Raw genomic sequence first — 25,921 nt, 5'->3', positions numbered from 1 at the left:
TGTGTGTGTATGTGTGTGTGTGTGTGTGTGTGTGTGTGTGTGTGTGTGTGTGTGTGTGTGTGTGTGTGTGTGTGTGTGTGTGTGTGTGTGTGTGTGTGTGTGTGTGTGTGTGTGTGTGTGTGTGTGTGTGTGTGTGTGTGTACACGGTAGTGTGCAGCGGTGGAAGACAGTGGAAGCAGTAACAAAGTACATTCACATCAAGTATATTCTAACGGGAACCCCTTTTGGTGTTTTAAGCAGTGTTTTTAAATCTTTGCTTCTGGGAGGGAACAACATATATTCAGATGGGGGTCAGCGGCCAATTACATATAATTTCTGGGGTCCTTGACATGAAATATTGAGCACCACTGATATAGAAACATATAGGTATAGGTAACGGAAAAAGTACAAAATTATAAATTCACCACTAAGAGATAGTTCAGAATCTTTTTTACTTAAGTTGTATGAAATACTTGCCATTAATATAGTGGTTGAAACTGTATTCATTGATTCGGGAGTTCTGCTCTGGTTTTGGTGAAATATTAAGTAGGCCTAGTTCCGGTCATTTTGTGGGGGGCACTGGGGCCACACATTAAAAGTAAATTAATTCACGAAACTAGCGTAATTTGTATTGTTGATGATGGGGGAAAGTAGACCCTTTAAGCAGTTACCATTACTTTTAAGAGTGTGCGGCCGAGCTGTGCCCAAGCAAGGTCACTCAGTGACAAGGCGGATTTCTATATAGTGGCTGGTAAAAAGAGTGACACGTCAGAATTCTCCAGGACAGACTAACCCTCTGGCCTGCGCTTCGCGGGGCCCCACCGATCTGCGGACTGATATGATCGAATCTGAATTCGTGATGTAACAGGTCGTATTTGCTTTCATATATGTCTTTGCTGTTCATATGTATATCACATGACCATTCAATTTGGGATAATTGTGGGCAATCAATAAATGCCAGATCTTGTGAATCCATGATTTTAAGTGTACATCCTGTTTATTGGACTATTAGATAACCCTCTCACAGGATGGCGCATCATTGACCTATTTCTACCATATTAGCGCAACTTTCGTAATTTGTTTACCCCTCTATCACACGGAACTATGTTTTTTGTGTCCATATCACTACCCATCCCCCAAAACATTGTTCCATGTGATCAAAGTTGAACGAAAGTTGCACGCTAATATTTTAGAAATGGGTCAACAATACAAATGATGCTAGTTTTGTGGATTAATTTACTTTTAATGCGTGGCCCCAGTGCCTCCCACAAAATGACCAGAACTACTTAATATTCACCAAAACCAGAGCAGAACTCCCACCACGAGACTCGGGCAATCAATTAATACAGTTGCAACCACTATGTTAATGGTAAGTATTTCATACAACTTAAGTTCAAAAATTCTGAACTTGCCCAGGCCGTAGCGTAACGGTCTGGGCACCGGACTGGTGATCCAGTCGCGGTGTGCCGCGGGTTCGACTCCCGGACCCGACACGGCCTTTACCGCATGTCATCCCCCATCTCTCTCTCCCGTTTCCTGTCAGCCTACTGTCTGTCCCTTCAAAAATCAATAAAAAGGCGTAAGCCGCAAAAAAAAAAAAAAAAAAAAAAAAAAAAAAAAATCTGAACTATCCCTACTTCACATAATGGTGAAGATCTACAATGGCTGATCTACAAGCTTACAAAGTGTCGCATCTGCTATTTTCAATATCTTCATTTTTTGGGAACATTTATTCCCAATCTTTTGGGGGAAATCTCTACATTTTAACACAGCAATGCTGGTATTAAAAAGAAAATGTACTTTTTGTGTTATCCTTTTAGCCTTAAAGGACAACTTTAGTTTTTTTCAACCAAGGTTCATGTTTTAGGTTGTTATTAGAGAAAGTAAAAGATGAAAAGATTTTAATTTGCTGCTTTCTTTCGTTTTAGGGATTTTAGCTGTTTTTGACAGGGAGCGGGGGCATTCGAGCATGGGGCTAAATATGTATTTTTTTACAAAATATTATGGCAATTTATTTTTGTATTATTTACTATAGTCCTAATAGACCCCAGGAAATTACATCTGGCCACAAAAGATCACAGGATCTACTGAATGTGAAGGAGGCCTATACTGGGGGGAATATGTCAGTTTGACACATTCAGTAGATCTCATGATCTTTTGTGGCCAGATGTAATTTCTTGGGGTCTAGTAGGACTATAAAAAAAACATAAATCGCTATAACATTTTGTAAAAGAAATACACATTTTGCCCCATGCTCGAATGCCCCCTGTCAAAAACAGCTAAAATCCCTAAAACGAAAGAAAGCAGCAAATGAAAAAAAAATAACACTCATCTTTTACCTTCTCTAATAACAACCTAAAACACGAACCTTGGTTGAAAAAAACTAAAGTTGGCCTTTAATGTCAGACTTTACATTTACCATATACTGTTTACATTTAAGGACTAATAAAGTATTCATTCATTCATTCATTCATTCAATCAATCAATCAATCAATCAATGAAACCTTGAGTCAACTATACTTTGTCCACCACTAACCCTCGTTATCTATATGTTAAGCATATGGGCTGAGTGGAGCATTGCACCTGATCTAAACAGCAGGGAGGAGCCATGCTATTCAAACAGACAAACACACACACATGGTACATCATGCACACAAGCGTGCCACACACCAGCACGCATGTGCCTTCATGCAAGCATGCCTGTAGAGATACACATGCACGCACGTGTGCGTGCGTGCATGTGTATCTCACACACACACACACACACACACACACACACACACACACACACACACACACACACACACACACACACACACACACACACACACACAGACACACACACACAGATAGAGAGGGAGGGAGCAAGTTCACACATGCCCTAAAAGACATGTCTTTAGGTAATACAGTTATTGGGAGGTACTTGTTCTCTACTGATGACCTAACATTCCATGTCGCTGCACACGCACACACTCTCGCAAACCAAGAGAATATGGCTTGCGGTATGCTGAATGTATGAATTCCTGATGAGCTGACAGCAGGTCTGTAAGGGGTCAACGGTAATGTTAGTGCTGCGAAGAAGGAGAAAGATGACTTACATAACACACTGCTCTGTCATGACGAGAGTCCAGCGCATTCAGACAGGCAGGTATAGGCCTAGTAGTTGTGTTGTTATTCTGGATAGTGACACTTGGGCCATAAAGTTTAGAACACTGGTTCTCACTGTGGGGTCCGGGGACCATCAGAAAATATATTTCCAGGTCGTAGGGATCCAAATGGACCCCTCCGACCTGAAATATATTTTCTGTTGACTCAACCACTTGAATTCTATTAAATAGATTTAGAAAATAGTTATACTGCAAATTACTGCCGATTGTAGTTAAGCTACTATAGTTCTGCAACACAGTAAAATCCTCAGTGATAGTATATCCACTGTGGTGACACAGAAAGTGTACAAATGTAACACAATGGACCCGTCATTTGTACACTCGATTAAAATGTATACTAGTATACATACTAGTATCCATCCTGGAGGCCAATCTTTCCGGTGATAAGATGGCCACCAACGTAATCAAAAAAGTCAATCAAAGAACAAGATTCCTTTACAGGATCTCCTCACTGGTCAGCAAAAAAACCTTGAAGACCTTAACAGGAGCCCTCGTACAAGGTTTCTTTGACTATGCATCCACCTCTTGGTACCACAGCACCTCAAAGGCCCTTAAAACAAGGCTCCAGACCTCCCAAAACAAACTGGTCAGGCTCCTACTTGGCCTCACCCCCCGAACCCACCTCACCCCTGCCCACTTTGACAGGCTGGGATGGCTTAGGGTCGTCGACAGAGTACAGCATCTTGCAATGGGTCTGGTCCACAAGATTCGATACACCACCAAGATACCCATGTACCTGTCTAAATACTTCCTTAATGTAAACGAAGTCCACACCCACAACACCAGAGGGAGTGCAACAAACCATGTACAACCCAGATTCGGCACAAACAAGGGACTAAATTCTTTTCGCTCCTATGCCACCAAAATGTGGAACGCCCTACCAACAGTCATTAAGACATGTGAATCCCTTGACTCCTTCAAAACCGCTCTCAAAGGGCACCTACGGATGGCTGCAATTCGAAACTGGCCTCTGTAAAATCTGAATCCCCCCCACCCCCCCCACCCCATTTTCCCTCACTGTATATTGTATCTTTTCCCTTTTTTGCTTCCCATATGATGAATTTAGCTACATAGAAATGTCTATTTGTATGTCTCTAAATGTTTGTATGTCTTTAAATGTTTTGATGAATTGAACAATGTGGACCCTGTTGTAAACAAGTGTAATGCTTAATTGGGTCGTCCACTCACAGTTGACAGTCTTTGTATTGAGTTTGTGCTTAAAATGTACTGTAAATTCTACAAACTGTTAATAAATATTTCAATCAATCAAAAAAAACTCACATCCCAAATCCTCATTTCCCTCGAGGGAAAAGGTACTGCGGTACGATGGAGCATAAATTAGGCACGAGTGCCAGCTAAGTGCTGCCCATAGCCAGTAGAGGCAGACCACTCCAGACTGGTACTGCATGCTGCAGCCTCTCTGGGCCATCATTTACAGTCACTGGGACAGAATGATCCCTGTATCACTCACAGGAGTCCACCCGCATCCAGTTTAACCCTGCACAATTAGCAGTTGCGTCGGAGTGGAATTACCCTGTAAAACGAGAGCGCTCCGGACAAAGAGGGTAAAGTGTGAGGGAAATGGGGTGGGTGGTGTTGGGAGGAGAGGAGGAAAAATAAGCGAGGACAGGGAGAGATTAAAATTGTTTGAATTGAGCCCACGCTCGCCCCATTCATTCGGTATTCTGCTCAAATCAGGGCTTTTGTTTGGCCTGCCGCAAAGTAGTGTCAATCATCTCCACCCAGTTTTGTCGGACGAGGGAATTTATTATGAATTTGCTCCTGCAAATAATGAGGACTACCCCCTGCCTGCCTGCTCCCCCCCCCCCCCTCTCTCTCTCCTGTCCCCCCCGCCACTCCCCGTATCAATGCCTCAGAATAGGCAATAGAGAGTGAAGTTAGCAATCTCAGGGCCACTCGCACTCTGGACCCACATCAAAGTGACAGAGACGTCCAATCAGATTTGTCTTACAGGCCTTACATGATGAATATGGTGCGGTCGTGGCACAAAAGCCCCTTTGTGTCTCCCGGGAGCAGAGACTATTCACAGCCAGCCACAGCCAGCCAGAGTGGAAGTAAATGGCCAAAAGGGCCCCGGCCCAAAAAAAAAGGAAAAAAAGGACCCAAACTTGTGCAGCACAATGGCTCATGCAAATGACCCCCACCACCACCACCACCCCGCAATACACACACACACACACACACACACACACAACCCCTCCCTCTATTCCATCTCTCCACCCTTCAGCCCTGTGCCTGCTCCCCTCCTCTGCTGGGTCGTCTGAAGTTTAGGGGTCTATTCACACTGTGTGTGTGTGTGTGTGTGTGTGTGTGTGTGTGTGTGTGTGTGGGTGTGTGTGTGTGTGTGTGTGTGTGTGTGTGTGTGTGTGTGTGTGTGTGTGTGTGTGTGTGTGTGTGTGTGTGTGTGTGTGTGTGTGTGTGTGTGAGTTAAAAGTGCTGAGCTGCGAGCATTTAAACTCCCTTTTTCTCCTCCTTCCTCCTGATTTGAAAGAAGAAAGATTTCTTCCCCCCCAGAAAGATAGAAGGGAAACATGAGTCAAATGTCGGGGACTGGGAGTGAGGGCGGCTTTGCGGCAGAAGACGCTAATTTAGGACGTTTGCCGCGGGGGCTTTTCAGGCCTCATGACATTTGCGTGCACAAGTGCGGAGGTGGAGGGGCTTGTCAACAGATCCAGGTATCCATTCCTTTAGGCATGTGTTTAGCAGCACAGCTCATTACACTGAATGTGACAGTACATCTCCACCGCAGGTGCTACAGAACCAAAGAGGCCTGCATGCACTTACCGCAGTAGCAGACCATTTTAAAGAACTGAATAGACAATAGAAAACATTAGCAGTCTAGGAATGGGAGAGCTTTAGACTATAGTCGGCAGGAGAGGGACCGAGAGGGGAGCCTATTTCACCCGCAATAACATGGCCAATGCTGGGTACCGAAACCTGAAAGCGACACGTTGTCAGCACAATAGTCTCGAGTAGCCAGACAACTATTCCACAATTTCCAAATGCTGTATAGAATCTGGAACTACAGCTCCCCAGAGCCGAGTAACGGAAGCTGTCTCTGCTGTTCAGACCGGAAAGAGATTCAACCAATCACGAACTGTAGTGCCATTGAAAACACAAGCATATAGAAGTCATATGAGCAGGAGATTCATGTTATTTGTGTGCAGATAGTTTAACACTGAAAAGTATCATGGAATTAACACAGATAAAACTAGTGAAAGAATAAATAAAGCTGAAAACAAACTAGCTATTTTTAGCTTCAACAATCGATGCTTCCAGTAGGACTTGTTTTTGCCGCTGCACCAAGTGAGGGGATGCGTCACATCCACTGTATCACTTAATCATGCAATGAGCTTCCATTCTCCAGACTGTAAGACGGAAGCATTTGAAAATTACAAGAGGCAACAGTCTGTCCACGTGAGACTATCAGCGGCAGCGCAATAACCCCATGCAGCAAAGCCTTATGCTAATGAAATATACTTCCTTTGGATCTTATCTAATCAATAGAGAAGAGGCCACGAGAGTCTCCCCATGCAGGTGTGAGGTTATAAAGCATTATCATCAGTGACCTTCACTATGCACACTCTATACATACACATTAGTCCAAACCCCCTTATGACTGCCAGCCATTCTGTCTGGTACTGACTACTATATAGGGTGTGTGCTTGTGTGTGTGTGTGTGTGTGTGTGTGTGTGTGTGTGTGTGTGTGTGTGTGTGTGTGTGTGTGTGTGTGTGTGTGTGTGTGTGCGTGTGTGCGTGCGTGCGTGCGTGCGTGCGTGCGTGCGTGCGTGCGTGCGTGCGTGCGTGCGTGCGTGCGTGCGTGCGTGTGTCCAAATCAGGTTCAACATATAGTTTTCTTTTTATGTTAAATATAAACGTCTCCATGCCTCTATGGCCGTGTTCAAACATTAACACTTCTGTAAGCAGTGGCCAAGGTTGTGCACCATCTCTTCATTTATCTATGTCCCTGTTCTTTCCTCTCTGTGCTTTTATCTCCATGCATCACTTGCAGCTCTCTGCTGAATCACCACTGCATCTTTACAGCCGCCAAGTTTCCTCTTATCTAATCTGCTTCTTATTATCAGCTGAAAATCAGTGCTTTTCCGTTTAGATTTTCTTCTTTATTGTTTCTGTTAGATAATGGACATTAAAAATCACTTTAAAAAATAAGGAATCAAGGAATCGAAATTAAGGGGAAAAAAGGAATAGGTTCTGCCTGGTCCTGTCAGATAGAGAAGTTCACTGTAGTGGTCTAAGAGAGGGCTTTAGGCCATGCATGCAGACCACTTCAAGGACCCCCAGTTTGCCATAGACCATAACTCTGACAATGGAAATAGAACCTTAAGACAGCATCAAAGCACATAACCAAAACAGGCAGGCAACTGTAATTCTGCAGGTTTAACCCAAATCTTACAAGGTTTTTTTTTAAGTCAGACTTTGCTTTATTTAGTTGATTTTTAACAATTTCTTCATATACCACTCCCTATACCCTTGTCTTTGTTACTACCACCATCCTCATAAGCCACTATAGCCTATAATTGTGCCTTTTTTCCAACAGAAAATAATAATCCATCAAATATTGCTCAAACTCAGATGCAGACATATAGATTGGCCTCTTGGAAATGTAAATGCTGCCATGACAAAGTCCATTTTCACCATTTTACAAGGCTGGCTGACTCATTACACCAGCGCCTGCATACCCGCAGCGCCGTAGCACCTGTTGCCTTGTACTGTAGATAGGCAACCGACACCCATTAACACCCATCCAGCCTATCTACTGCATGCATGCGTCATGCAGACGGACAGTGATTTCAGTGTCATCTCCACCTCCTGTCAAGCTCATTATGATTCAACTCTACATAATATGTAGGCTACCAGCCAACATGTTATTAAAACAAGTGATGGAAACTATACGGTATATGCTATATATACACTGTAGGGCATAATTGAGACATTTGCAAATAATTATTTTCTGGTTCTGGTGTAATACAATATATAGCTGGAAGACAATATGTAGCCTACAGTACATTACAGTAGAATAAATAAAGGCTTAGCTTGTCGTTTATCTCTCCTAAGATGTTTCTAAGTGGAATGAACATGGATCGGCTAAACGTTAGTCATGGCCCAGAGGCTATACTGCCTGTGGGATCAAAACAAGACTGGACTAGTTCAACAATATTAAATTGCATGCACTTCTTTCTTAGCCTATAGGCCTACATGCAAAATGGCAGGTCTTTCTTTTTCAACCCCATGGTGTCTCAGGGGTCATTATCTTGGCCAATTTAGTCCTATATTGTGTTCCTTGTGCAGACAGGAATTCCAAGGTTTCGTTTATGCCCTCGCATCATGAATTAATTCCCTGTGATTGATTAGTCAGCATTTGATTGCCCCAAAATGAATATTGCCCTCATGTATTGTCAAAGTGAAAATTACCAACTGCCAAAGTGGCAAAATGACATGAATAAATTCATTTTCTCTCACTAACACCCACCCCACCCCCAATAATGGCCCTGGAGAAAATTGCATATCCATCTTAGAAGGACAAGGGACTGAACACCAAAGCACTTATTTTCACTCGTGCCCTGCCTGGCCCCTGCCTGACACGAAAGGACATTAGGAATAGAATTTCACGCGTTTAATAATGGGCCAGCGGGGCATTTCTCTACAACATTGGTTTGTCTTTTCAGTCCCGGTGACGTAGGACGTTACATAAAGCAATGAGTAATTGATGTCATTTATCACTTGTTTGATTTTTCCTTTTTTACAGACGGGCCTCATATAGTGCTATAGGACTATAGACGCGCGCGAGCCGTTGACCAATGGCAAGGCTGCATGAGTGTTTGTCGCGGAGTACAGGCACGTGGCTTACACACCTGCAGGCTGCAGCCTCTTTATGATGATGGGGACAGAGCTTAGGATGCATTCCCTATAGTTTACCCCCCTCTCTCACCCAACTTTAGTGTGTGTGTGTGTGTGTGTGTGTGTGTGTGTGTGTGTGTGTGTGTGTGTGTGTGTGTGTGTGTGTGTGTGTGTGTGTGTGTGTGTGTGTGTGTGTGTGTGTGTGTGTGTGTATATAAGTGCGTTCGTGCGTGCGCGCGCTGTGGCATACTTTCCAGGCAAGTAGGTCTATATCATATACGACTCCCATATTTTACAGTCCGTGAGTGTTTCAAAACTATAATAACACTTGTCGTTTACCCCCATAAGATAAGGCAGAATCACGCACATCTTCAAATGCTATATATTGCCCCCCCCCCCCCTTCCCACCTATCTCAGTTTCTGCCTCGCCTGGATTTGGCATCAATGTTTATTTACAATAGAAGCCCTCCCACAATACACATAATGAGGCGCAAAAGCGGACACAATAGTGCGCACAATGGGGCTCTGTGCACCCCATTTCGCAGGAGATGGGCTTTTATGATTGCACTATATGCGCCCTGAAAAACACAGTCGGGGATACAAGCAGCTCTACAACCCCAGGTTTTATTTAGATTGATCTCAATCAGGCAATAAGAATTCTGACCCATTGCATTGTCTTGCTGGCTTTCCCCAGGCCATATTTCAAAGTGACTACATCCTTTGAGATGAGTGAATCCCCCCGCTTCAACCCTTCTGGGTTATTGGGTAAAGAGAGAGAGCATGAATGCGATGCATGAAACGTAATATTAATCTCCCCGTCCTGAATGCAGACAAAGCGCTGTATAGAGAAGGTGCACGTCTATAATGGTTATTGAGTGTTCACCCAGCTGCGCAATTTTCCCCCGCGTGCCCGACCAAGTCGGGAAAAGGTCACACTGGTTCTTTGAATAGCAAAAGAGAAGCTCCCTATAGTTTGTTCAATATACCCCCCCCCCCCCCAACACACACACACACACACACACACACACACACACACACACACACACACACACTGCAAACTGAGGGCATATAAAAGGTATACACATGTACAGAACCAAAGCACCACCACAACAGAGTGTAATATAAATAGATTCATCTTTATTTGTAGAAAAAGAAATGTTTTACACAAAATATATCTGTTAAGATCGAATATTTACATTTTAGGCTACGGGAAACGGAGAACAAGTGCATAAATTGATAAAGGTCTCTCTCACCACCGTAATAATAATTAAACAAAAAAACGTCCCTCTCTGTCACAGGTAGTAGCCTTGATATTGCTGTCTATAGACACATACATGCCAATTCATCTCGCTTTTTAACACTGTCAGCAGGCGAGTGGCAGTGTTTGTTCAAGAACATTTGTTTTTATGTATCTCAATACAAAAATATGTCTTCATATTAAACGATGCTTGTATAATACAATAACGTTATCGAATAGAAAAAAATGTACATCACGAAAAGTTCTAATGACTTGACGCGTCGTCATCTTTGCTGTACCTATATATCCTCCAACATGGAGTGGCAGTTGAGGAAAGGCAGTCTTGCTCTGACAGATCTCATGGCAAGTCCTCGTCAACCACGTCACATTCTTTGCAGAGCCTGCTGTGTCAGGTATTAATTGCACTTATTCAAACATAGATCAAGAATTCCACGCATCGACTGGACAAACCCCTGGACCCTCTGTCCAGAATACTGTCCAGAAGAGAATAGTCTCACTCTTTAGTCTTTCCCTTCCCTTCGGGACTTTGGGGGGCACTGTTTGTGCTCTACTATGTAGCATAGCAACGGCAACCCCGCAGGCGCGCGCGCGACACACACCAATGCTTTGCTCCTAATGGGGAGGGAGGCAACACCATGCACTTCCACAGGCAGAGCGCAGCATCAGCGCGCACAGGTGTCTTGCTTTATTTCTGCAAGATTGATCGAATGCCAAATGTCTCATTCATCATCATGTTTTGTTATAGAGTTCGCTTTATACGCACAGAAGCTGCTCTCTCATATTGATGCTGTCCGTCTCAGTACCTGTCGAACCACGTCGTAAAGTCCAACAGCTCCTGCTCTTCGGAACTCAGCGGCTCGTAGCTCCCCTCGTCCGACGAGTACGTGGAATGGGGCGACTCGGGGTCGCCAGCGGAGTAGCTGTTGGACACGGACAGGGTCGGGGACGGCAGGCCGCACTGGAAGGCGGCCGACACGGCGTCGTGCTCGTCCAGGAGCTGCTGCAGGGCCCTGATGTACTCCACCGCCGACCGCAGCGTCTCCACCTTGCTCATCTTCTTGTTGGCGGCGCCGTTGGGCACGTGCTGACGCAGCGTCTGGAAGCCCATGTTGACCTGCTTGACCCGGTTGCGCTCGCGTTCGTTCCGCCGCGCCACGGCCACGGGCTGCTGCTGCGGGATGGAGTAGCCCAGCCCGTTAAAGCTCAGCCGCCGCTTGCAGCGCAGGAGCTCCGGCGAGCTGGAGCGCTGTCTCTTCAGCACCTTGTTGCTCTTGTTGCTCTGGTGGTACGCGCCGCCGCCGGCGTTCACGTTGTTGTTTGTGTGCGCATTAGTGGAGAGGACGCAGTCGTCATGCGCCGGGGCGTGCAGGGTGATGGTGGCGCCGCGTATCTCACCGAGTCCAAAGGGACAGGCGTTCTGCGTGGTGGTGATGGTGGTGGTGGCGCTTTCCATCTCGTCCGGTATGATTGAGGCACGGCTACTGATGACAGCAGCCTCCAAACACCCACAGGCGGAGAGGAGAAGGAACTGATTGGTGTTGGCCAAGTCACAGCTCTCGTGTCCTTCGCGTGGGGGCCGTGCGTGTGGCTGCAGCTGGAGCGCGCGCTGTGGATATAACTGGATAGCCTATACCAAGAAGTCTCTGTTAGTGTTGACTGCGCTTGCTTTTACTTCCACGAGCCGATCTGACCCAAACTTTGGCAGCACTCCTCTTTTTCAACACGCGCCCCACGCGCACCCCCTCCCCTTTGGAGAGACGCACGCTTCGCCGCGAGGCCCCGCCCCCGCTGTGTGATTCTTCTACTCGCCGACTCCCCGAGCCAGGCGCGTGGCTCCGGGAGCTCAATAAACAATCCACAGCTTTCACTGCGCCAGGAGCACGCGCTGGCCTCATTTACATTCCAATGTCTAACTTGAAAGCCCATTGGTGGATTCAAACTGCCTGCAACCGGGCGAAAAGAAAGAGAGACAGAAAGGGGGGAAAATACAACAGAGATCGAGGAAAGAAATGTGAATGGTTTGGTTCTTTGAAATGCCTTTTGAATTTGACAATGTACCCCTGGCAAGTCTTCAAATTATCAGTCGTCCCCCCTCCGTCCGTCTCCTCTCGTTCTTTACAATCACAAATACCAAGGACGCTCTCTCCTGTATCCAGGCTACAGCCTTAGAGGAGAAAATAAAAGGCAAGCGTGTCTCTGAGCAGAATAATTGCCAATTATCAAGCTCGCACAGAGACACGATTAATTTAAAGGTAAACATAGTGTTTATGACATGTGTGGAATGTCTGGAATAGCGGATCACAGCCGTGCGTAAATGACCCTTCAAATGAGTGCGCTACAGGTGCACTTTGTCTACACTTGCCCTCCTCGGCCGGGCCGTCATACCCATTCCAATTTCCAACACTATACACTTGTCTCTCTGTCGTAGGCCTACTAGTAGTATGTCGTCTTTTATTTGCATAGTAACGTTTCACCCTAGGCAGGCTATAGTTTATGCCCCAATATATCACATTTTAAGTAAGTAAATACCAATAATTGTAAGGAAAAAATGTTAATTATTACGTCGTGTTTTCCTTGCGTATACTGTAAAACGTTCTGCATTAAGAGCGTCTGCTAAATTGTAAATGGTCTATCTGTGTGGTCTATTAATTTATTCAGCAAATTTCTGGAGAGCTATATCAATGTCAGTGATAGGCTATCTATCTATCTATCTATCTATCTATCTATCTATCTATCTATCTATCTATCTATCTATCTATCTATCTATCTATCTATCTATCTATCTACCTACATACCTAGCTAAAGACACAAGTCACACAAATACCTACCTACCTAAAGACACAATTCACAGAAATACCTATACCTAAAGACACAATTCCGTCCGTAAAGAAATCCAATGGCCAGCAAAGTGACAAAGAGTTGTTGTGTCTGGACTCTGGATGGAAATAGGAAGATGCTTTCAACCAAAAGCAAAATAGATTTGTTGTGACCCCTGGTGGTTGAAATAAATAACTACATCTTCTACTGAAGGTTCAGAGGGTTTGCAACTTATAAGGCCTTTGGCTTTGCCAACCTTAACGAAGACTCGGAAGACATTTAGCCGGGTATCGGGTAGTAGTAGTAGTAATAATAATAATAATAATAATAACCGCAAATTTACATACACTGCATCATTCCATTCTGGGTCAGACAGACTACGATTTAATTTGCGAGGATTTCAATGTGATGGGCGTGTACGTGTATAATACATGATACATATGATGAATTCCTGTTCTGTTCTTTAGCTACATAGAAGTGTCTATTTGTATGTCTCTAAATGTTTTGATGAATTGAACAATGTGGACCCTGTTGTAAACAAGTGTAATGCTTAATTGGGTCGTCCACTCACAGTTAACAGTCTTTGTATTGAGTTTGTGCTTAAAATGTACTGTCAATTCTACAAACTGTTAATAAATATTTCAATCAATCAATCAAAAATGATGATATAGGCTAAGGCTACTCCATAGGTTGACGTCCATTCATCAGTGCCAGTGGTCCCGGTTTTTGAGGGGCGCTAGCCCCTCCTGACCTATATACACTATAGCCTACAGGTTAGTGGTTTAATGTTTGTTTTTAGTTTTAGTTCAATGTTTGTTTTAAAAACGCCATTGACAATGAAGGGAACATTTACGTCATATTGTCTCTTTATTGTTAATGGAATTTAATGCTTGTGTTGGCAGTTGGCACCGTTTGTTTCACCTAAGAGTTAGACTTTAATATATTAGCGCCCCTCACTTCACACGGGTGTGATTTTTGGCATAATGACGGCGAGATCTGTAAGCTCTATAATATTTTAAAGGCAGGAAGGCGCTATGGTTAGTTAGTGTATGTGTATCAATGAATTATTATGAATAACTTCTTCATGCACGGAGCAAAATTAAATTCCTGCCTGACCTCACCCTTACACAGCAGAGGGCGCTATAACACAGAAAGTAGTGGAAAGGAAACCCAATGATAGGCCTACTTAAGTCCATACAATTCTGCATCAGCCTTTTTATGAGGTCATGGAAATCCCTGGACAATTGAGAGAGGATCTGGATTTGACATGGGGACAAAACAAGTGTTGGGAAAACTCAACATAAAAATAAATCAACTAGGCCTCGCTGGCCTATAGCAAAATAACTGCATACTTGCAAGGAGGTTTTATGGTGTTACTATAGCAAGGTGTAATGAACATAACTCAACATTGTTCCATGATGGCTGACCAAAAAAACAAACCTGAATGGTCCTAAGTTGATTGTGCTGAACTAAAGTACACAGAAACATGTCACAGCGTCTTTGTAAATTGTCATTCATGCATTTCAGAATATCAAGGATTTCAGTGGCCGATTGTTCGATCCTGGGCTCCCCCTGAGTTTGTGTCGAAGTGCCCTTGAGCAAGACTTGCTCCCGGTGATTGTATGCATAGTTTCCTTCGTCATCTGTGTGAATGGGTGAATGTAATGCACAATGTAAAGTGCCTTGGATCAAGACGCTATATACAGTAAATGCACCATTTACCATTTATTGAGTAGCCTATTAATTCAGCCATATCATTAATTCAGTGAGGATTGTTCCTGTCTCCTATGTTCTGCAAGTGAAATGGAATGAAGACTATGGACACAATAACTATCATGGAGGCTATGGCTCCATTCACAGGAGTTGAGTTCCAAATGATGAAACAGCACTCAACTGGTGATGCAATCAGCCCCCAAACACTCAAAATTCCCATGCAGCTGACGTGGCAATGGCATTGTAAAATGAGGGTGTGTTTGGTTGCTGGTGATAAGAAATCAAAGTGCTATAATGACAAAATAGGAATGCCATGATGAAAGTAGTTAATGTGTGTGTGTGTGTGTGTGTGTGTGTGTGTGTGTGTGTGTGTGTGTGTGTGTGTGTGTGTGTGTGTGTGTGTGTGTGTGTGTGTGTGTGTGTGTGTGTGTGTGTGTGTGTGTGTGTGTGTGTGTGTGTGTCTGGAATTCCCCAATAAAAGTCCCTTCAAAACTCCAAGACGGATCCGTCCGATATTTCATATTCCGTCCAACTTGGCTAACATTGGCTTTCAAAGTTTGCAGGAGTAGCCCGTTTTGAACAAAAAGCCTCAAATCATGAACACAGCATGCAATTTACGTGAAATCTTTCACAGACTGTGCCACAAGGGCCACTTTATCTAGTACTGAACTTGTGCTGCATCTTTCTTTTGTACTATATATCTTTGCATTTTTGCACAACAAAATGCTGCATTTTCTCTTTCTTCTTTTTCAGCCATAAAACAGGTCTGTAATGGAGCATAGCTATTAATAGCAGACAATGCTGCCTTCAATTTAGAATAATGCTTAACCACTTAACCTCTATTTTATACTTTGTTCTTATTGTTCTGCCTATAATGACCTGCCACAAATAGGAATGCCAGGTCGAGTGGTTAATTATATTCCATCGCATGACAGAGTAGTTATAAAATGTAGGCTTCATTTATAGCTACTGTATGATGATGATGATGATGAAAAATGATGTGAAAGCGGCCATATTATGCCAATGACAGAGCTACGTCCTCCCCTGTCTACAGTGATGAGCCCTGGGCCTGCATGAAAGAGAGCCATGCAAGGAAGCAGCACTTCACTTCCAACTTCCAACCCACAGGAAGACAGAAGTGCTCCATTAGAGAGTGGATCACTTCCCTATTCCTTGGAGTAACATGGAGGAACTGTAGGCTACAGTACGTTTGTGACATGGCATTTATAGAACATAAAGCCATGAGGTTACTGTCTGTTCCTCATGCTTTCTGTGGTAAAAGCTTGGAGATGGAACAAGTTGGACAACACAAACCAGTTCCCCCAAAGACACATTGATGTATTTTAAGAGCAAATTGACCTTAAAGGTATATTCAGTGATTTCACTTAATTCAAATATCACTTATTTTTTTGTTTTGTTGTGATAATCCTCCCTACTATAGAGTGTGCTGGCCATATAAGGAGTTCCTTCCTGTCCCCAGTTAACCCCTGGGGGTCAAAAAACCTTAGGTTTCGTTTTTGACTCTATCCTGATTGGACGAAAGGTTGGGTCCCACAGCCAAAAACGAAACCTAAGGTTTTTTGAGTGAAATCACTGAATATACCTTTAAGTCTAGCAAGGGCAGAATCCATTTGTACCGGCCGGCCCGTCGGTGCGATGTTTTTTTTTTGTGATGTTCTTTTTTTTTTTTTTTTTTTTTTGGTACCGGCCGATGGGCATATTCTTGTATTGTTCTTACTATAGCTCTCTCTCACACACACTTTTCAGATATCACTTGATATGGACATTTAACCAAGCTATTTCCCGATTCACACAATTCAAATGAGCCCACCCCCGTCCAAAACGGTAGAGGAATGACAGAGTTACCATTTGGGGGTCCCTGGGGGTCCCCGAACCTTGAGACCCCCAAAGACGCCCCCAGGGGAGCGACACGATTCAAATGAGCCCACCCCCGTCCAAAAAGGTAGAGAAATGACAGTTACCATTTCGGTACCATTTCGGTGGGTGGCCGACCCACCCACGGACCGGCTGACCTATCCACGGACCGGCCGACCTATACACGGACCGGCCGACCTATCCACGGACCGGCCGACCTATCCACGGACCGGCCGACCTATCGCACCGGCCGGCCCATCGGCCGGTACCAAAAAAAAAATTAATCTGGCCGGCCGACCCACCCACGGACCGGCCGACCCATCGCACCGGCCGACGGGCAGGCCGGTACAAATGGATTCTGCCCTCCCTCCTTAAGTTTGTGTACAAACGCTATTTACATAGATGATAACCTCACCCTGTACAGTTATGAGAAGCTAGGAGGGAATGCCATAGCGCAGTGGATTTCAACCCTTTTCACATCAAGGCCCATTATTTATTCAGCATTTGAGCCACGGACCACCATTTGATGAGATTTAGCCTCTCAGATCCAAAACAGAATATTTTGTTATCGTTGGATAAGATTTTGTCCACAATTCCATGCTCATGCTGTATTGATGTTGCTACCACAGGAGAGATAACAGGCAAATGTTGATCAAAAATAAGAATTCTGGCCTGGGCCGTGGCTCAGCGGTCCAGGCACTTTGGCTGGCAATTCAGTCTGGCAGTGTGCCGCGGGTTCGACTCCCGATCCCGTAGGCTTTTACTGCATGTCACCCTCCCATCTCTCTCCACATTTCCTGTCAGCCTACTGTCTGTCCCTCCATAAAAATAAAATAAAGGTGAAAATAATTATTCTATATTCTCTAATTGTGTAGACTTCTTGTACATTAAGTAATGCAGAATTGCAGATGCAATGCAATAATCTAACTCTTGAGAGCGTAAAATAAAAGACCCGTACAGGTTTCATTTTACGCTCTCAAGAGTTAAAAATCGAATAAGAGTCCATTTGGTTACCAACGCTCCATCATTTAGCTGGGAACCACCTGGAACACCCTCAAGGACCACAGGTGGTCCCCAGACCACTGGTTGAAAACCACTGCTATAGTATAGAGGGTATCTGCATGCATAAAGTGAGTGTCAAAGTGAGTTTAACGTTGTTTAATGTCATTTAGTATATAGTATATGGGCCGTCAACTTCCGGGTATGATGAGGATGTCATGTGCATACCCTATTGCAGTGGTTCCCAATGTGGGGTCCGGGGACCCCCAGGGGTCCTTGAGGGAGTTCCAGGGGGTACCCAGCTAAATTATAGTTTGGAACCAAATGGACCCTTGTGGTTATGGGTCTGTAACTCTGAGAGTGTACGGGTCTATTTGACTATTTGGTTCCATTTGTACACTCTCAGAGTTAAATGAACATTGATTTTACAATATAAATTGGGGCCTCAGTCAGATATGTCCTCAAACTGGGAGTCCTTGAAATTAAACTGCTAGAGCCGTAAAAATCTTCTCTTATGGGGGTCCCTGGCATATATTTTCAGAGATTCAGTAGATGATTGGTAGCATAATGTGTCTAACTTAATTTAGCCTATATTTCAAATAGGGGCATCCCCACACACAGACCCACTGCTACTCTCACCCACTGTCTGTCCGCATGACACAGCCATACACCTGCACAATTCTAATTCTTGACATAAACCCATGTCATGCAATCCCAGCATGTCATATGACATGAGCTGTGATATAATTTGTTCGGAACAGGCATGAGATGCACTTTCATGGGATGCTATTTTTACATCTCTGTCAAGTGCATCAGAGCACAGATCAGATCAGAGCAGGTGTTGAAGTCCTCACAATGAGCCATTCATTCCTCTGGCTTAAAGAGCAGCAGCAGGCTAATTCATGACAAATAATCACTCTGATATTGCAGTACTGAAATATGATGACTGTATTGTGTGTAGGCCTATTTAAATACTTATAGAATAAATTCGTATACAGGTCTGAATAAAATTCAATGCAAGCTAAGTTGTAATATTTTTTGTAATAGTTGTAGTATCAGTATGCCTCTCGGGCGTCTCCCTGGGGAGGTCCTCGGCGCACGTCCCACTGGGAGGAGACCCCGGGGCAGACCAAGGCGCAGTTGGAGGAAACACATCGACTCACTGGCCTTGGGATGTCTCAGAATACCCCAGGAGGATCACTAATGTTGCTCTGGAGAGGGAAGTCTGGAGCACTCTGGTGGAGCTGTTGCCCCCGCGACCCGACAACGGATAAGCGGTTGAAGATGGATGGATGGATAGTTGTAGTAATAGTGTAGTATTAATACTACCATATACTTAGTCAGTTATAAAGTGCTTTATAACTAACTAAGTAACCTTTGGTAGATAGGCTACAGTATAATGTGATGTTCTGCTGAGCTTATAATGCACTTATAATAATTAATAAACCTTGTTATAAGTTGTTAATTTGTTATACATAATTGTAAATATTTGTAATGAGTGTTATTATAAGTGCATTATAATGCATGATGTGATTGTAATGCATTTAGAACGTTAAAGTAAAGTGTGTTCTTCATAATGATGATGCAAGTGGGGTATGATGCAACGCAACTCGGGAATAGTAGCCTACACTTCATTCATAATACTGTATCACGTGCCGCCAATTGCAATAATGCAATAAGGCTACCAGACAGTGACGTTGTATTGTAGCCTATAACTAGTTTCGCTGTACTATTTTGAGCGAGCCCCCCTGGCTACAGACGTGCTGGAACACAGTCTCAATTACAAATGTCAGGTTTCACCCATATCTGGCACCGCACCGGATATAAGGACTCTCCTGCATTGTCAAGATCAAGATGGGAGGAACTTCAGATCATGACATCACTGTGTTTCTCTATATAAACCCTGTGTCAGTCGGGTGCAACAAGTTAACACCGGCTCAAAACAAAGCAGTAGAATACTTTCGTAAGCGGCAGCCGGCAGCCCAACGCAAACTTGTAGAATACTTAAAAGTGTCGAAAGACAGATCTGCAAAACCATGCAACGGTAAGCAAATCTCCCTGTTTCGTCTCCCTATGCTATGCCTGCTGTCACATCGCAAAACAACACAATGTTATGTAAGTGTATACTGTCTGTAACGAGTCTGTCTATATTTACCTCTCGTTTCTCTCCCCGCAGTCAACACAAGCCGCAGTTCTCCCACTGGCTCATAGAGCAGGTGGGAACGGGTCAGTATGCGGGCTTGTGTTATGTGGAACAGAACACGTTCAGGGTTCCCTGGAAACACAACTCCAGAAAGGACTGCAATGACGAGGACGGTAGAATATTCAGGGTAAGCATGCATGTGGGTCTGTTAAAAAGCTAGTTTCTTGTCCTCCGCCTCCCGGTTTTCGAACACGAGTCTATGTGTATATGACCTCTAGTCTCTCTCTACTTCACCTTTAGGTGTCGCCTAAGATTTAGACTCGCGTAGTATTTAAAATAATAATAATAATTATCGATTTTGACATTTCCAATCCATTTCCCTGAGGGGGAGGAAGGACACCACCTTAGGGCTCCGAACATGTACACATGCAAAATGGAAGGTGCTTTGCTTACCCAGATGCGCCAAATGTAGGTCTACGGGGAACTTGTACAATGTATTAGTCCGTAGTTTTCAAGAAATAAGTGTTTTAATGCCGTTTGTAGCCGAACGCCATTTCCCCCCTCGTTTACGTTTAGCGTAATTCCGGCTTTCACCGGATGCCCCCCTCACTACCGCCATCTACGGCCATTGAGAACTTCCGACAGAATCGAACTAAGGACTAAAACATTACACAGCCACCCTGTAGTAGCCTGGTTAATAAACCAGACCGAATCAGCCTGGTTTATTAACCAGGCTAACCCTGTAGGCCTCTCTAACGCCAGGGCTCCACTGGGCGCGTTGCGTCACGCGTGCGTCACGCGTGCGTGCGTCAAAAAACGAACCGGTTCAATTTTATGGTGACGGAGACGCGACGCAACGCGGGCAGTGGAGCCACCCTCCATTGATTAAAAGGGCACATTCCCGACACTGACGGAGACGCGACGCAAACGCGCCGCAGACGCGCCGCAGACGCGCCCAGTGGAGCCCTGGCGTAACACTTGGAGCATCAGGGTAAACACCATACTTTGCATTGTACACTCACCAGTTTTCCAACTCGCCCCATCGAAAATTCTTCATCAATGTCTTCATCGTTTAATATGCTAACATCTTCATCAGTGTATATGTCAAACCCACAGATGTTTTTTGTGCAATTTAAATATCAGCTAGAATAGATAATGATAAAAAGTATGTACCAATGATATAGTACCATTATTTCAGGATATTGTTTACTAATGAATTACATTGTTTCGGTACGTTGGTGTTTAGCATTCCTACTTAATTTAGTGTAAACTCTAAACAACCATCTTCTCTCTCTCTCAATTCAATGCAATTTAAATGAAGGTGAAGTAAAACTAAAATGCACTAAACACTTCTCGGAAAACTGCCGAGTTCTCCGGATACCCTCAGGGAAATTAAGGCTTCTTATTAGACTCTGGTAGATTGAAAATGACGAGAACTGCGAGCAGCGTCCCACTGGAAGAGCAGGGAGTGAGGGGGGGGGGGGGGGGCACTTCAAACCATTGCAGTGCTGCAGATGTAATTTATTGCGACTGAAGGTTGCAGATTACTATGAAAACCTGCAAAACCCGTCAGTCGGTTCGTTGGTCACGCCTCCATATATGGTCACACCTCGTGACATCATGCCTCCATATAATGGTCACACCTCGTGACATCCCACCTCCATATATGATCACGCCTCATGATACGTCACGCCACCATATATGGCCATCTCCATATATGAAGATCACGACACTGACCTCATCTAACCCTGGATAACCGGAGAAGACTGGATCATCACCTAGATCTGCAAATCTACATTCTGACCTCAAACCCTTAGATATCCATATATGGAGCTAACCTGAGTCTGACATTCCATATGTTGATCCTTCCCCATCCGTCCTTCCTCTTCGATGTCTCCCTTTTGACTGATACCTGTCCATTCAAACTCTAGAGGGGCCTGCCCCAAAGTTATTAGTGCAGCCTGCAAGTTCTCAACAGGCCCGAAAATTAAGGCCCAGCCCTACCTGGGCCATCATCAAACCCTGTACACTGAAGACACTGCCCCCGCTGCCACCCTTAGATCTCCATATATGGACCTGACCTGTTATGACATTCCATATGTTCATCTGACCTCATCAAACCCTGTACACGCAACATATATATATATATATATATATATATATATATACATATACAGTACAGACTTCATTCCATATGTTCATCTGACCCCCATTCCAAAGCGCCATCGCTCACCAAGCAGTCTGCCGTTACCCAGGTGGATGCGTGTACGCGACCTTGCCCTCGACGTCGCCTCTCGCCTTCAGGGCGTCTTACTGGTTTAGTTAATGTATTAATAAGCCACAGACGAGTTTTGAGCTTGTAGATGATTCATTTTTAATATATTATAAAAATATTTAAAATACTTTTCCCCCCAAATCGTTACTGTCACCCAGTGACCAATGTAAATTTGCAATGCAAATCAGGCTCAGGCATGTCCATATCTAGGGATAATCCAACCGCCTGCTGCTACAGACAGACACCACCCGCCACAACTTTAATGTATACACATTATTCTGTATCATTTACTCGGTTATTGTTACAGTTGAGTTGTACTTTGGTTTACAGGAGTGGGCTGTGGTAAGTGGTAAAATCCACGAGTTCCCCAACGACAAAGCCAAATGGAAAACTAACTTCCGCTGCGCTCTGAACAATCTCAAGTGCTTCAAGAGGATCCAGGACAACTCCAAGAATGCAGACGACCCACATAAAGTCTATGAAATCATCAACACTGGCTGTAAGACTCAGCATTTTACTGCATGCCTGTCATTTGAAATTAAAATATGTAGTGTGAAAATGAGATAAAAATTGCTGCTTTAACTTGCTTGCAGATAACTATGGAAGTGAGCCAATGGAGGGTTGTCTTGATGATCCAGACATCTACAGTGCTCCTATAGACTACCTCCCCCTAGGCAATGAGGTACTGCATAGACTACTGCACTGTTTCTCAACCAATGGGTCAGGACCCAAAAATGGGTCACACAATGTTGTTGCGAGGTCACAAACAAAGAGGTGGTATCTGAATTTTGATTGTGGCTGACTTTCGTGGTCTACTTGAACATAAATCTCCCAGTGTGATACCAAGTACAGTCTACCATACTGTACTAGATTATGGTCAATTCTGGCAGTCAAAATACAAATGCGTAGCTCTTCTAAGGTTGTCTGTGCACAACAATCAGACTCCCCATTTGTCGTCTTCTGTTATATAAACAGGGTTGTTATTGGACAAATCAAGTCAAATGTATGGTACTGTATTTTAATGTCTCATTCTCTACACAGCACACCCTGGTTAACTACATGAGAAACTTGGAGCTCAATAACGATCACACAGGTACAATGAATCCCTCTAACGTTGCTGGTCTCAACGCTATGATTCTAGTGATTATTAGTATGAATAACAAAATATGTATACATGACTGTTCTCTTTTGTATTATTGTCTTTGGCAGGGCAGCAGCAGTGCTGGGAAGAGATCTGTGTCCAACAGAGTCCAGCGGTTCCCGTTAGCTCTGCTGTTGTTCAGCCTTCACCAGTAGAACCACTGCCGGTTTCACAGAACCACACACAACAAATACCACAGCAGGGCCAGGCATCTTACTACTCTGGTACAGCAAGTTACTTTAATAATTACTGTAGTAGTAACACTGCAAATACTGTAGAAATATTAACATTGCTAGAAAATATGACAATGAATATCACTGAGCAGAGATCATAGAAGCTGTCAACATATTGTCATGTATTGTATTATAACCTGATGGCACCGAGACGCATTGCATCAAAATACATCCTGGCAAGGTGTATTTGACTATTGAATCTACAGTGAGTCCTATCGACAAAAATGTAATACAAATAATCATATAGTCCCCTTTTCGTTGGAGCATTGGGTGCTATTATTGCAATGCTCTGGGAGCAGTGAATTGGGTCGGTGGACTGGGTGATCGAACTGGTAACCTTCCAATTCCCAGGCGGCCTTCTACCCACTCAGCCAGTGCCACCCTCTATGTACCAGGATGACAAATACTTGATGTTACCGATTATTTCTCCACAGCAAATCCAGAGCCTGTACAGACACTATCCATATATGATCTGGAGATCTCTATCCACTACAGGAGAAAAGAGGTGCTGAAGACCCAGGTATCCTGTTCTCGTCTGCAGCTCCACCACCACCACGAAGCCTCTGAACCCAATATCTGCTTCCCCACTACTGAGTGCCTACTGGACCACAAACAGGTAAAACTCCCTGTGACTATAGATCTTTGAGGTATAACTAATATGTATCGTCAGTGTTTGTCATGTCTTCACACAAAAAAAAACGAGGATACAAGTGGTTATTTTCTAATCGTCCATCATTCTTTACAGCAGATTCGTTACACAAATCAGATCCTTAATAGCATTCAAAGAGGTCTACTCCTAGAGGTACGAGACACCGGTATCTATGCCTGCCGGCAGTCCGACAAGTGCCGTGTGTTCGCCAGCACAAGTGACCCCAGTGAGGCTCTTTCAGAATCCAGCCAGCTGCCACAAAATACCATGATGCAACTTCTTAGCTTTGAAAACTTTGTCAGTGGTACGTATGGAATTATTAGCTATTACCTCAGTGTGATGAGAAAAGCAGATAATACTGTATGTAGTAGGCCTACACAAAAAAGTAATTGTAATTGTAATTGTATTTGGAGCCATCATAACATAATCAGCCTAAAGTGAACAATGTAGTCTTTTTTTATATTTCAGAGTGCAAGCAGTTTAAAAACAACCAGGGTGGCTCACCTCACTATGCCATCAACATCTGCTTCGGAGAGAAGTTCCCTGATGGAAAACCAATGGAGAAGAAGCTTATCATGGTCAAGGTAGCACTCTTACTCATCTCCTTTTCCATGCAGTGCCATAATAAAAAAGGCTAGCGATACTTACATCCTGCAAATATGAAGTTAGCATTGTGTATTGCCTCATTATGGTCCCATGTCTCATCCCTTAGCACTCACGTTTCTCTTCTCTCTCCCCCCGTCCCCAAGGTGGTGCCACTGCTCTGTCGTCAGTGGCATGAGATAGCCCAGTCAGACGGGGCGTCATCTCTTCAAAGTGCCTGCATCAGCCTGCAAATCTCACACAACAGCCACAACAGCCTCTACGATCTCATCAATAATGCCTTCAGCCTGCCATCCTTTGATGATGCTGCTACCTACTAGACCAGATCCATTATCTAGTTACAACTTAACACTCTATATATACTTAGTTGACTGGAGTTCCCCAGGGCTCTACACTAGGCCCACACCTGTTTTCATTCTACACAAAATATCTTTGCTTAAAATAGCAGATGTAAATCTATTTTTGCCAAATGTTTGGCCCAGAATATTGATGCTAGGTTCTAGTGGTTAATGCCAATCCATGCATTTAAAAAGTACCCAATGCTCTTGTCTAACATGTAGCTGGTGGTGAACACATCCGATTGTGCAAACTGAACATCATTCTTACTTTATGAATTGATTATGTTGAATTAAGTGGGGAACTGTCAATACAGCTTCTTAAAAGAATGTTTGCACTATTGAAATGTATTATGAATATATTTTGCTGAACTAGGTAATCCGTTTTATACTTGAATGATTTGGTTGTAAAATTAGATTGCTGTTCTAAACTCATGTAATATTCAACTGATTATGCAGTTAGGATCCAGGTCTGTTTTTCCTGAGCACACGTTCAATGTGTGAGCTTTTATACGTTCCTAAATATCGATTTGTATTATTGCGCAATGTTTTAGAGGCATATTTACATCAAACTCATGACTGTTTTGTGCAAAATATTTCAATTCGTACAGGACTACGCTGTAAAACCTTACTTCACTAAGCAATGAACAGCACTCCAGTAGTTATTTCCTCTATAGACCTATTGTTGACAACTTTATGCAATGTGTCCCTATGGTTCCTTTTGGACGCCGATGTAATGTATTCAGAATAAAGGCTTGTGACCTTTTTGGATTAAAAAATACGTAACACGGTATTGCTTTTTATTTTCATAGCCCTGTCAAGAAAGGACTCAAATAGTCATAGGCAACTAAAT

General features: G+C 43.8%; 2 protein-coding genes across 3 annotated transcripts; one reads left to right on the top strand and one right to left on the bottom strand.

Annotated features, from left to right (window-relative positions):
- Window positions 1–10,326: 10,326 nt before the first annotated feature.
- Window positions 10,327–11,841, bottom strand: ascl1b (achaete-scute family bHLH transcription factor 1b). Its single transcript, XM_083763030.1, has one exon. It carries the CDS (start codon window positions 11,736–11,738, stop codon window positions 11,082–11,084), a length of 657 nt encoding a protein of 218 aa, XP_083619156.1. The 5' UTR covers window positions 11,739–11,841; the 3' UTR covers window positions 10,327–11,081.
- A 7,758-nt stretch (window positions 11,842–19,599) lies between these two features.
- irf7 (interferon regulatory factor 7) lies at window positions 19,600–25,849 on the top strand. Of its 2 annotated transcripts, none has more exons than XM_083763098.1 (10): window positions 19,600–19,733; window positions 19,866–20,019; window positions 22,438–22,606; window positions 22,701–22,789; window positions 23,149–23,200; window positions 23,317–23,472; window positions 23,916–24,097; window positions 24,227–24,434; window positions 24,599–24,714; window positions 24,880–25,849. In XM_083763098.1, exons 1-10 carry the CDS (start codon window positions 19,726–19,728, stop codon window positions 25,051–25,053), a joined length of 1,308 nt encoding a protein of 435 aa, XP_083619224.1. In that variant the 5' UTR covers window positions 19,600–19,725; the 3' UTR covers window positions 25,054–25,849. The 2 variants fall into 2 exon arrangements, with proteins under 2 accessions (XP_083619224.1, XP_083619225.1); XM_083763099.1 differs by having other exon boundaries at window positions 19,601–19,733; window positions 24,230–24,434.
- The last annotated feature ends 72 nt before the right edge of the window (window positions 25,850–25,921 follow it).

The sequence above is a fragment of the Protomyctophum parallelum genome, assembly GCF_964188405.1.
Source record: "Protomyctophum parallelum genome assembly, chromosome: 4".
NCBI lineage: Eukaryota > Metazoa > Chordata > Actinopteri > Myctophiformes > Myctophidae > Protomyctophum > Protomyctophum parallelum.
This window is presented reverse-complemented; position numbering and strand designations above follow the sequence as displayed.

Coding starts and splice junctions, on each gene's coding strand:
- ascl1b (XM_083763030.1), bottom strand. CDS start 11,738: ATGGAAAGCGCCACCACCACCATCACCACCACGCAGAACGCCTGTCCC.
- irf7 (XM_083763098.1), top strand. Junction 20,020..22,437: donor AGGACGGTAGAATATTCAGG/GTAAGCATGCAT, acceptor TTTGGTTTACAG/GAGTGGGCTGTGGTAAGTGG. Junction 24,098..24,226: donor GCCTACTGGACCACAAACAG/GTAAAACTCCCT, acceptor CATTCTTTACAG/CAGATTCGTTACACAAATCA.